Genomic DNA, 13,286 nt, shown 5'->3' with positions numbered 1-13,286 from the left:
AGGAGACACAACCCACAAAGCATGGTGACTCGGTAACAATCTAACTTGCCTTTCTGGTAGCATTCCTCTTTAAAATCCGTGAGTCATTTCTGCGTTACAGGCCTATGGATTTAGGGCAGCATAGCCTAAAATAGCCCACGGCAGACGCTGGGAGCGGCGTACCGGGGGCTCGTTACGGATTTGTAGAGGCCACGGGCGCCTGTGTGAGCGAGGGGCTCGGCGGTCAGCCCAGCCGAGTGTAAATCCCCACGGCCGTGTCCTGCCGAGCCCCTGGAACGGGGCCGCACCGCCGCCGGGCCGCTCCTGCCGCGTCTGGGCCGCGCCACCTCGGCCTCATCCCGGCGGCGCGGGCTCCCAGCCCCGGGGACACACCGCGAGCGGGGATCCGAGCATCCCGCGGAGCCGGGCGGGGCTCCCCGGGCCGGGGCCCCGGCGCCGCCCGGGCGGGGCGGGGCGTTCCCGGGCGCCGCTTCCGCCTGTGCCGGCCGGGCGGGCGGCGCGGCGGGGGCAGCAGCAGGATGCTGAGCCCGCGGGAGCGCGGCGCCGACCTGGCCCGCTTCTACACCGTGACGGAGCCGCGCCGCCACCCCCGCGGCCACACCGTCTACAAGGTCACGGCGCGGGTGAGTCGGCGGCCGCCGCCCAGCCCCTCGCCCCCGCGGCTCCCCGCGCCCGGCCTGCAAAGCCGCCGCTGGGTGCGGAGCAGCGCCCGCGGCTGCCGTGCCAGCCCCTGTGAGGGACACGGGTGGGAGACAGGGAGGGAGGGCAGGTGGAACAGGCGGCCCCTCCCGAGCCGAGCCCCGCTCGCCTCCTGCAAACTTGTAGCCTCGCAACGTTGCAATGGCCTCAGACGCGCTTTGCGATTAACTCTCCGTTCCCTCGCTGCGCGTGGCAGGGCGTGCGAGAGCAGCTTAAAAACAAACGGCTCCTTCTCTTTTCCCCGTTCTTCCGGCCCAGATGCGGTGTGTGGGTGGCGGTGGGGTTGCCCAGCGTTGCTGCAGCCCCGCAGCGCAGCGGCGCGCCCGGGAGGAGCCGGGAGCGGGCGGGGTGCGGGGCTCTGCACGCCCCCGGCGGCAGCACCGAGCGGCCCCAGCCACACACGGAGGCTCGGCCTGCCCAGGAGCGGCCAGCACGGCGGGCACAGCGCTCCGGGTCACTCGGGCCTAGCACCAGAGGCTGGGAAGCTGCTGCAGATGTTGGGAGAGCTGCTGAGGTGTTGCTGGCTTTGATGAAAGCTCCGCGTGTTCTCCCAGGGAAATCCCTTGCTTTCTCTTCCACTTTCCTATTGAACCAAAAAAGGGAGGCGAGTAAGTAAGTATGTGGAGAGAGGTTCAAGAGGAGTGGCAGTTTAGCTCACAGGTGTGGTGGGATATAGTGAGAGCATCAGTAGGGGTGTCACAGAGAGACAGAGTTCCCTTAAATGACCCGTGATCCTGTAGCTGCTGCAGCCGTAGGCATCCTGCCTGTGTGAGCAAGGCATGCTTGTAAGCACCCTCCTCTTAATTCAAATGCAACATCCTGGATATGTACAGAGATTGTAATGTCAGTTTGTTAGCCTATGATCAGTTTGTATGACTTGTAAAATTAAAAATTAAAAAAAAAAAAATTTGGTCAACTACCTACCTACCTACCTACCTACCTCTCCAAGTTCACCAAACACAAATATGTTTAAACTATTCTTTTTTGTCCAATACAATGTAGTATTTGTGAATAGGAAAAAAAGAGCTGCTTTTTCCTATGATGCTGCAATTTAAAAAGACTCTCCTGAAATAGATGCAGAGAAGAAGATAATACTGTCACATCTTCTGCAGTTGTTCTTGATGGCCCAAGTGTGTGTGTGTACTAAAACGTTGTGTCAGTGGAATAAGGACTAATAGGAATGAGCCAAGACTTCTGCTGCTTATTTTGCTCTGGTGCTTTGTTCTTACCAGCCAAAGCCATTTAAATTTCTCTGTGATGTTTTGGTTTCTGTAGAATTGTTCAAAATCGAGTTGTGGCTGGCTAGTTGGGGATGTCATTCTCCTTGTCCCGCAAACTGAGAGTACTCTGGTACCTTTCCAAGTGAGACAGTGCAGAATCAGCTGGTGTGCGTGATTTAGCTCAGAGCAAGGAGCTGATCAGTCTGTGAGCTGTCCAAATTCAACTGACTGAACCAGAGATCATTAGTTTTTTATGGTGTTTTGATAGCTAAAATCACCAAAGGGAAAAATTATTCCCTTTTTTTGCAGTAAAGGATGCTTTGGACTCCCAAGTGCAGAAATATGAATAACTTTTTTTTTCAGCAGGGCTCTGTCTGGTAATCTGTTGTATAGTACTTGAAGTGAGGATTTGGGAAATTGAATAAAATGATTTAAAAAGGATTCAGTGTACATATCAAGTACCCTTTCTGGTTCTTTCCTCCTGTTCCTGCGGTGATCTGGCTCCATGGTTGATATCACAGCACTCCAGCTGTATTTGCTGAGCATCAGCTCAGCAACTTTGGGGGACCGCCAGGAAAGAAGTGAGGTGGGCCTTCCTGTTGTGTTGTGTTCTGGCTGAGATCTAGGGTAGTCTGGATGTGTGAGTGGAGATTTGTGGCTCCTTAGTGCAGTATGTGAGAGAATCCTTTGTGAAATGAAGTTGAAGGAACTTTCTAAGCAATGTAGATAAATAATCATGGATAAGAAAGCACTTGTATTAGTGTGTCCTAAACATCTGGCCCAAGGCATAACTACCCATGCAGTCTCTGCTGAGTGCTAATATCACTATTGCAGCTTTTTTCTTAAAGGTTTTGTTTGTATAGCAAAGAATATGTATTTTCTCATAAACTGTAGCATAATTTTAAATGCAGACAAGTTTAAATGAATTTTAGCTTTTCAATACCCGTTTCCAAATGCAAAGAAACAGATAGATATTAGCAAGTTGTGATGAGGAGTGTTCTTTAACAATACCTGAAAATATAGGCCACTAATAAAAGTTTAGAGAATTTGGAAGATTAAAATCATTAATGATAATTAAAGTTCTAATGAGTTATGTTGGATACCTGCAGGTCAGATGAAGAATGGGGTAATCTGAAATGCTTTTCTCGATGTTGAGGGTCCTTGTAATATCTCTGTTTCCGGAGTCTGGTGCAGTAACTACACATTGCTTAGCTCATTGGTGGGTATCCTGATGATATTTTTGAAAATAGGTTATAGATGTGTAAATAGGCTTGTGTTACAGATTTGCAGAAGGAACTGACTGCATTGATCCTTGGGGAAGGATTAAAAAAAGTACATGGAAAATTTAGGGGTTTGGGTCATCTTTGCCAAGTGTCTAGGTTGACTATAGATTGGGAGGAAGGGGCAGACCTCTTGTGAGATTGACCTTCAGAAAAGGATATGAAGAACAAAGTAGGACAACACATAAATTATTACATACTGACTTAAAGTTGGCATGGCTGGGAGATATAGAAGGCGATGTAACATAAGAACAAGTGTGAAACAGGGCCTCTGGGTTTTATTCCAGATTCTTACTAACTGGCTGGGTAATTACTCATCTCTCTGGGTCTCCTTCTGCCCATCTGGTAACTTCCCTAGCTGCCAAAACTGTTGCAAGGCTTTAGTTAAAGGTGAACTGCAAAGCAGAGCAGTTGGTGTCTGCCCTTTGGTGTTCCCTGTGATGTGTAGCCATGCCTGTGATATTTTCTTTCCCCAGCTCTACAGACTCCTTGCATCAAGTACGCCAGCTATTAGAAAAGGAGGTTAGGATTATTTCACCAATTGCTCTTATAAACTGCCTGGTAGTGAATGAAAGAGCAACAGCCACCAAGGTTAACATTTGGTAAAGTTACCAAATGTTAGATTACTCAAGAGTGAGGAAAAGTTGAGAAGGGTTTTGTCAATGTAGACTACGCTGGAAGAAGAGGACTTTGGTGTGCAAGGTGAGAGAGAGAGAACATGGAGCTGTGAAGGAAAACGTTTCATGTCTTTGGGAGATTGCTAGAGAAGGAAACACTTCTCTTTTCCGTCTTGTCTCCTCCAAAATGTGTGAGAGATGACCGGCTGGGCTGTAGTAAACGGATGGTACAAAATCTGGGAGGCTTTGGCAAGGATTCTTGCAAAATGGAAGTGAGGAAGAGAGCTGAGTTTGTGGGAGATGTAAGAGGTGTGCTATTGTCACTTAGCAAGAGGAGAGTGTGGATTCAGTGGCTTCCATCTCAGCAGCAGCTGCGTGGTGCCTGCGGAGCGGCGGGACGGTGTGTGAGTCTCTGGGGTGCCCGTGCCGTGGGCTCCCTGCGCTTCCCTGCACGCATCACCTCCTCAGGGCATCAATTATTCCGGGGTGTGGTGCTGGGGACAGTCCCAGTTGCATTGGGAATGCCCTATTTTGCTTTAGCTAACAATAGACTAATTATTTTGTTAAACAGCTTTGGCTCTTGTGATGAAGGATATAGTGACTTGCACAAGATAATTGCAGTTATGAATTAAAGATGTGTCTGATTGGTTTGTGTGTTTGTGGGGATACGCTCTTACTGCTCTTTATAGGACCAGAACAAAACTTGGATTACAAAGGCTTTTGTTATCGATATTTATTTAAAGAAGAAAAACAAATCTTGATGAAGTACAGGCTTCTTTATGGTGTGCAGCCAAGCCTGATTTTCACTGCAATTTTCCCCTGGACTAAGTCATTTATAATTAATTGGGCCAAGAGTTTTTAAGGACAAACAAATACGCCAGGATAGTCAGAGGTGTTTGCGCTCTGGTGATTGTAAGTAAAGTGGAAATACTGTCTTACTAAATACAAATCCTCACATTCTCAGTGAGGTTGTTTGCAGCTTATATTAAGCCAAGTAGTCTTAGTGAGCTCTTCTTATTGGGAATAATGTGGCCATAATATGAATTAATAGGAAGAGACTGGAAAGATGATAGGAGATGTGCTCAGTGTAGCTTTGTTTTGAGAGATGCCTTTTGTGCCATTCTGCCTAGAATGTACGTCTGTCTTGATGTGTAATCACAACTGACTGCTGCTGAAATCCCTCACTGTGTTGTCTTTGGGTATTTGACTTCTCTAAAACTAAATCAAAACTTCCTGAGTGCACAGGACCATGCAGCTATTTGCCTTTTCCCAGACTTTTCTCTTCAGCAACAAATCGTTGTATGTTACTCTTTAACTTCCAAACTGAAAATCCAAGGACTTACGTGGTTTCATTTTTGTTTTGCCTTTCAGATTGTTTCAAGAAAAAATCCAGAGGATGTCCAGGAGGTAACATTTTAAACTTGTGCAAATGTCTTTATGAATCACACTATCCTTTGAAGCATCTTTGATGTAATTTAGCAGTTTCTGTGTGTTTTGTCCTTGTAATTGAGCCAACAATTTTCGTGTGTTTCCATTTGTCTTTAGCTTTCATAGTTAAAAACAGTAGCTAGTGTAACATGATGCATTTCATCCCTCAGTGATGAATGGTGACTTGAAACAGAGTCTTAGGGACTAAAGTGTCTTTTGATGACAAAACTGCTTTGATAACTTAACAAACTCTTTTCTTGGGGCTGGAATTGGCAAATTGATGGTTACTTAACTCCTACTGGTAAAATTAGAGATCAGTCCACAATTCAAGTCTTAGGTCTCAGCTGTAGGTACTCTTTTCCTCTTTAACCAATGCTTCACTGAAAAGCCTACACCATTACTGTCTGTTAGTGAAGAGGGAGAATGGAGGAGTCTAGGAGTTGTTGAGAGAGATTAGACTGCAAGTCATAAATGTTATGCCTATCTCTCTGAGGCTCCTTTAGTATTTTCCAGTGATATACTTTGACAGAACTTTAAAACTACTTATTTGCCTCTTCTGATGAGTCTACGAATAAGGGTCTGATCTATTCTTGTGCATCTTAAATATCTCAGAAGTCTGTCACAGAAGTCATTTGTTGAGGGAGAAAAATACACCACATGTACGTGCATTGTAGATTTTTTTTCTTTTTAATTAGGAAATCTTCCCCCTCCCCTGCCTTGATTTTTTCCTGGACTAGTGACTTGACATGGTTACTATTATACTATGTACCTGCAAAATCTTCCCCTTATGGTTTTTCAAACACTGTGTAACACATGCATATGTTCAGTTTCTGGTGTAGTCTCTTACTGCAGCCAAGGAGAACCTGCATAGTTGATGAAAGAAGAGCTCATAACTGAATTCATTGCATCATTGAATTGGCTAATACATCTAACACCCCTTTATTGCATCTTTCTTTGAAATCTTGAGAATCAGGCAAGCATGAACATTGGTACTTTTTGCATTTTTTTTAATCTCTAGGAGATTAAAATAACCTATCAGAATCAGAGATGATCATGGATCTAGTTTAGAACTGCATTACTGTAGTTTGTAGCTTGATGTTCACCTTTTCCAGGGAGACTCCTGAATTGAACCTATCCATGAGCACATTCTGCCATTACCTTAATCTTCATTTGTGAGGAAAAGCACTTTATAAGAGCTGTTGATGAGTCCATTCATCAGAAAAATATATTGTAAGTGTCTTTCAGCTAGAGTATTGCATGAATATGTGTTAAGTAGTTTTGACACAATAGCAAAACCATATCTTTTAGTTGTTGCTTTGATTTGTGGCTATAGGTTACCCATGCAGAGTTTCACATGCTCTCGACAATAAGAGGACATAAATATGAGATGAACTTTTAATAGTTGTCCTTTTCCACCCTGCATTGTACCTTATTAATTATTCTGCATGTGATAGCATGTTAGATGCAGGGTGAATCTGTTATAAGCATTATCTGAAAATAGTTGGTTATTGCAAGGAATATCCTAAATGCTAGTTGACATAAGGGGGAATTGTAGTCAGAAACCCTCATATGTTGAGAGCTTTTCTGTTACATGGCCTCTTACAGTAAAAAAAAAGAATTGTGGGCAGTCTTTGGAAGAAAAAGAATATGCCCTTAACCTGCTCCCACTGAAAATAAATTTACCTCAGTTTTCCAGAATGCTGAATGAGGAATTAAATAGGAAATTTTGTGCACAAGACCACCTCATGGCTTTAGGATGTGTCTCATGCAGCCTGCTTCCCACATCCATGTAGGACCAGTGAGCTGTGCCTGCCTCCTCCTCCAGGTGTCCCTTAGTGCCACTGCTGTGATGTGAATGCATTCTTTACATAAGTGCAGCTGCTCGTAAGGCTGAGTGCTGTGACCTCAACTCCACTTGCCAGTTTTCTGTCACATCTTTTGGCTGCCCTTTGGGATACAAACCTTTACTACTGCAGCCAGTTAGAGCTCAGGGTAATCCCAGCTGTTGTTGTTGGGGCAGGAAGGAAGAGAACCTTGTAAGGGCTTTCCTCTAGAAAGAATGAAATAGATTAATGTGAAGTTTTGTGTGGGGATAGCAGATGGAGAAAGGCCAGTGGACCTAACTTTAATGTCCTTGCTTCTGGGGACTGATGGTGGAAATGTGGTGTGTAAGGCAATTGCATCTAGGGTAGTCCTGTGGTTCTTTTTTTCCTTTTCATTTAGGAGAAAGGCTTATTCATTGTGGAACAGATGAGTTGCATGAGTTAATAGAGATCTACTGGCTCTTGCCATGACAAGCACCTTATTGCATTACAAGTCTAACATATGTTTTATGATATACTTGCTGTGCTTCATTGGGCCTCAAAGTACAATGTGTCCTTCCTCCAAATCTAATGTCTAATGAGGGTGGTAGAACTTTGCTAACTTTGCTGGGCCACATGCATGCAAAGGCATGTTTTCCATGAGCTTCTGGAAGGTTTTAGGATAACTTTGGCTGCTTTTGCTATGCGAGTTACTTAGGGACATTTATCGTAGCAGTGAAAAATGATGCTTTTTAGTGGAATGAAATCTCATGCTCTTATTTTCTGGCAGCTTTTCATGTTGTTTCCAAGTACTAACAATACAGTAACTCAATGTTTAAAGAATTCACCGTCTTAAGCAATTTTGTGTTCTATATGCACACTGCTCAAGAAGTGCTAATCATGCACTCTCTGGTTATTGGATTAGATAAAAGTACAGCATTGAAAAAATATTATTTCTGATAGCAAAATGACTGGTTTGCCTTCTTGAGATTCCTCACTTGTGTGTGAGGAGTACCAGCTGTAATTAAGTAATGAAAATGTGTGCCAATAAGGGAGTCAAAATCAGGACTGGTGGTTGCTAAATATAGCTAAATTTATAAGGTGGTTAATGTGTTGCCACACTAAAGCTTTGCATGTCCACTGTTGACAAACCTCTTACCTTATATCTGCATTGTTCTGGAGGTAGGACTTGCATCTGCTGAAACTTAGAAGGCCTCTGATTGCAGTATTAAAAAAACCCAGAGAAACAACAGCACAAAAATGTTCTAAATTGAAACCTTTTGCTTAGCTCAAAATCTGGTTTGCTTGAAAAAACATTCAACTTAATCAATTATGATGGCTCATGAGAAGGCAACCTGGTAAATCATTCAGAAATATTGTGGAATATTTAAAGCTGTAGTTAGTTGTATTAAGTTAATTGAGATATTTGACTGGTGCAACTGTGGAATCAACTGCTGAATGCATGCACTCTCCTTGTTTTTTTCCCTTCTGTTCTACTTTAATCACTTTACATCAGTGTTGAGGTTTATTGTGATGGCTTAGTGAGTCTGACCAAAAATGAGGTCAGGATATAAAAAAAATCTGTGTTAATATCTTTTCATCCTGATAACAAATCCAGTAGCAGTCAAGTGTAAATGTTATTGTTTACTTCTTTCATTGGTTTGATTTTCCTACTGGGTACTCCTATTTTCTTGAATAGAAAGAATGGGATGGAAGAAGGATAGATACCTGAAGTAGATACCTGACTGAGAGATGACTACTTTCTGGAAAGGAGGCATCAGGAATAGCTGATCTTTATATTCCTAAAATGGAGTTTTTTGTCTAGATTACAAAAGGAACAAACTGTGGGGGTTTTTTTGTGTTATTACAAGAAAACTTTTAAGATGGAGGCTAGCATTTACATCTGGTCCCCTCTTTACATACACAATTTAGGAGCTGTTTTCTAGTCCTGGATGCTCAATATAGTGTCCCTAAAAATCCCTTGCTTGTATTGGGATTTCTCTTCCCTGGTTTTCTCTTTTGCTGTTGTCTCTTCTCCACACCTGCAGCTGCACCAGGCACAGTGTGCTGTTGAATGTTGGATAGTGCAAAACTCCTGTTCAGCATTTTTTTCTCTCTTACTGGCTCCCTGTGTAGGTCTGGATCTCAGAATGACTGAAGCAGTGCTTCCTTTGCCCTCCTTTGAGATTTTACTCAGTTTTTCTTTATGCACTGAAGTGTTGCTAGCCACAATGTGGGTTGGGGACAGATAATGGCCTTTTTTATGCTTGTTACACTTGGCAGTTCAGACTGTATATTTTTGTTAAACAAATTTGCTGGAGTTAGTGGTCTGATGTGATTAACCCAGTGGATTTGTGGTGTGATGTAATATGAACAATGAACCTCACTAATGCTTCTCTCTGGTTTCTCTGCTTCAGATAATCGTTTGGAAGAGATACAGTGACTTTAAGAAACTGCACAAAGATCTTTGGCAAATTCATAAAAACCTATGCAGACACACAGAGCTCTTTCCACCTTTTGCCAAAGCAATAGTGTTTGGTAAGCATAATTTCTTCCTGACCTGCTGAAATTCTTTGATAACTCAATATCTATAAATACATCTTGTTTTGTAGCTGGATGAAAAATTTTCCTTGTGCTTTTCCTACTCGTAGGTGTGCTGGTATCATAACTTGATGCTTGTATTTATTTTTGTAATGGATAAGAGTTTATGTCCTTGCCTCCAAGTTAGACATAGTTGCTGAGATATTTATTGATGTATATGTTCTGTATCTTTACCACATACATTCCCTGTTTTCAGGAGCATAAAGTCTGTATTACCTTTAACAGCAAAAAAAATGTTTTAAATATGAGCTATCTGATTTTTAGTGATGAGCTGTATTAAAGTATTAAATGGTTGTTACAGAAAAAAATATTATGGCAATTTGATTGCAATTGTCAGTTTTATCTAGCTAGGCTTTTGAGATCAGTTTTACATATTTCACCAAAATAATCTGCCAGAGAAACAGGTGATAAAAAGGAAATTAGCTCTTATAGGTCTTAACTTGATCCTGATGTGTATGTTCTCATGAATGAGCTGTAGATGGACTTCCAGTGAAGTGGTGTGAGTGTACAGAATTCCACCTGCCACACTTTTTTTAGCAGTGTTGTGTTTATAAAATCACCTTTTTTTAGTGTATGTTCTTCATGTTCAGCACAAACTGGAGCTATGTTTTTGTGTACATATATATCACCACACAATGTCCACTGTGTTTTTAAGTGTTTTTCAACAATTTTTTAGTATGTTCAGCATGTTTGGTATCTTTTTTGCTCTGCATGCTCTGTGAGTGTTTCTGAGGCATTTCTAAAGTGTTGCTGACTGTTGCTATTGGTGTACATTTACCACCTGCTTTTGAAACCTTTTTCCCAAAAAATTTAAAGTTGTATTTTGAAAGTGTCTAAAAAGTGTTTGACATTTGTTTACACATTTGGTTTGGTTTTGCATGAGCTTTTGGGCTGAAAGGTTTCCAGTGTGGACTATTTTTAGGTGTGGTTTTGGTCCCTCGGGCATGGCTAAGATGTTATTTCTGTCCAGGATTTCTTTAGTGGGTTCTTTTTGCATATATACACACACAGTATGATTTTTCAGTGTGTTATTTTATGAGTCATCCAGTGGAATTTTTTCGTGTGTCCAGTATATTTGCTGGGCCTTTTTAGCATGAATTTGCCATGTGCAATTTACAATTAGGCATTTTAATGGTTTTTAATCTTTGAACATGTTTGGTGGTTTTTTTGGCTTGCATCCACCAGATCCTTTTTGGTGAGGTTTTCAGTTTCTGAGGTGTATTTTGGGTTTATTAAATCCTTTTCAGAACCTAAGGCGTTTTGGGCATATTAAATCCTTTTTATGGTGTTTACAAGTTGGTTTAGTTTGGTGTTTTTTTCCTTTGTTTTGTTTTGTTTTTTAATTAGCATTCATTTGTGTTCATGGTTTCTCTGTGCACCTTGTATGGGGTTTAGTGTCCAGGATGTTTGGCATTTTTTAAAATGCATCTGCCATATATTCTTGTTTCTGGACTGGGATTTCTGTGTGTTTTTTGGGGTGGATTTTGGTTCTTACAGTGTTGTCCCAGTATGTTTGGCATTATTGCAGTGGTATTTCAGGTGTCCAGTATGTTTGGAATCTTTTGGCGTGAATTTCCAATGTGCTCTTTTTCTGCTAAGTTTTTGCACTTTTAAAAAATAGTCTTTTGTTTCTTAGGCATTGCTGCAGTGTTGCTTTCCATTGCCATGTGTTTTGGATATGTTTTGGTGTTTTTTTAAACATACAGCACACTTCAGCATGGATTTGCCTTTTTTTTTCTTTTGCATTCTGCTACTACATCCTTTTTTTTTCCCCTCCCATATTTTTAGCATTTTTAGTGTTGAGCTTGTTTGGCATTTTTTTACCACACCTCTAGGACATGCTTTGTGTATTTGCAGTTCCCATGTGTTGTGTCTGTTTTTTGTGTTTATTGCCATATATGTTTTTGCATGGTTTGGATGTATTGTGCACGTTTCAGCACCCAGACAGTATTTGGTGTTTTTTTGGTGCACATCTAGTGCTGCTTTTTGCAGGTTTTCTTTGTGTGGCATTTTTTAGCAGTGTTGGGCAGTCATCTAGAGGCTATTTTCCCAAATTTTCTGTGTGGCTTAGATTGGTATGTTTTAGCATCCAGTATGTTTCACATTTGTTGGCCTGAATCTATGAAGCTGAATTCTGATGTAGATTTTGTGCCTCTCTGCTAGGTGAAATTCCTGGTTTAAATTGTATTTCACATAGCCAAATTGTATCCAAGTTTCATGTAATTTTATTTTTGCTTATTTAAGAAGTTGGATGTGGGGTAAGTTTTGGTGCTATGTCAGAGCATGGGCAATAATTGTTAAATAAAGCATATAGTATTAGTTTCATTCTGAGATTATTTTAAGTCTGATTTACCAAGTAGAGTTCTCACTGGACAAATTATTTACAAAGCTAGTATTTGCAGAGCATAATTTAACTTCAGGTAGAAGATATGATAGCTATTCATAGGGGAGAATAGGGGAGGGGTAAAACAAAATCAGGGTGGAAGAGAGTATAGGTGTCCTTAATAATGTCTTAAATAATTTAAAATTGCTATAAATGCAAATTAATTCTTTTTACACTAGCTCTGTAAGCAAGGGAAGAATTGAGTGAAATCCCTTCTGAAAAACATCCTCCTTCTATTGTATTTAGTGAACAAAAGTGACAGAAATGTACTTTGTGAGAGAAGGAAATACACAGAAACATTCAATGCAGTTATTTATTGAAAAGTGCTTTGAAATTAAAACTAAACGAAAACAAACCCCCCTACATTTAGATGAAGCTGAGACACAGAAGAATACAGAAAAGTGGAATAATGTAAAAGTAAATTTTAAATGATTGGTACATATCTGAAAGGAACAGCCCTATTTGACTCTCTGATTTAAGAATTATTTTTGTATTTACAATATAAAATGTTATTGTGCATCCTTCCATTGCAATTCTGCACATAGTAGCTGCCATATGATTTATTTTAATTTAAAATAAAAATCCTAAGGGTTTTTTTGTACTAGAGGAAAAATGCAATCTTTATAGATAACAAGGTTTTGAAAAACTCGTTTTCAGTCTCATTCTGTTAGGGATGACCTGCAAGGTCCATCTCTCTCAAGATCTTTTGTTTCCATGCTGCTTTGATGGACAATTTCTGTAGTATTGCTTCCCTGTGGCAATGTTACAATTGTTGCAGCTTTTAGACTAGTTTCTAATTAAACTTGTGAGTAGAATTGTTGGCAACTGGTGGGGGGTTTTTCTGTGATTTTTTTTTGTCCCTTTTTTGTTTTGTTTTGATTGGTTGGGGTTTTTTTGGATGCCTGTGCTTTAAATAATGTATGTACCTGTTGTTTGCAGAGGGTGCAGTTTGCAAAATGTGCATTGTTGGCTCTGACAGTTGAATTTAGTTGTAGTAGAATTGTTAAAGCTGAGGAGCATCTCCAGTTCAGCATTGAGAGTTTCAGGAGATGGTGTGGAGAACTGAGATGTATTTAAGAACAAATGTGTCATGCTGTGCTTCCATACTTCATGCAACTAAGGACTTGCCACAAAGTGTGTGTGTTTTTATGTTGTTGTAGTAGAGCTGCTTGTATCAAAGCAGAAAAATCCTATGGATGGGAGAAAGAAATCATCTGACTTTCTCTGTACTTCACTTGAACATTTTCCACTTGTTT

At 41.2% G+C, this 13,286-nt stretch overlaps 1 protein-coding gene across 2 annotated transcripts in view; it reads left to right on the top strand.

Moving 5' to 3' along the window:
• The first annotated feature begins 476 nt into the window (after positions 1 to 476).
• RPS6KC1 (ribosomal protein S6 kinase C1) overlaps positions 477 to 13,286 on the top strand; it is an 83,445-nt gene continuing 70,635 nt past the window's right edge. For both annotated transcript variants that reach the window (XM_059469067.1, XM_059469066.1), the window contains exons 1-3: positions 477 to 623; positions 5,188 to 5,223; positions 9,464 to 9,584. In XM_059469067.1, the coding sequence (XP_059325050.1) occupies positions 519 to 623; positions 5,188 to 5,223; positions 9,464 to 9,584 (262 nt within the window). In that variant the 5' untranslated portion in view covers positions 477 to 518. The remainder of the gene's footprint in view (positions 624 to 5,187; positions 5,224 to 9,463; positions 9,585 to 13,286) is intronic.

Source organism: Ammospiza nelsoni, chromosome 3, assembly GCF_027579445.1.
Source record: "Ammospiza nelsoni isolate bAmmNel1 chromosome 3, bAmmNel1.pri, whole genome shotgun sequence".
Lineage (NCBI taxonomy): Eukaryota > Metazoa > Chordata > Aves > Passeriformes > Passerellidae > Ammospiza > Ammospiza nelsoni.
Note: the sequence above shows the minus strand (reverse complement) of the source record. Positions and strands in the feature narration are given on the sequence as shown.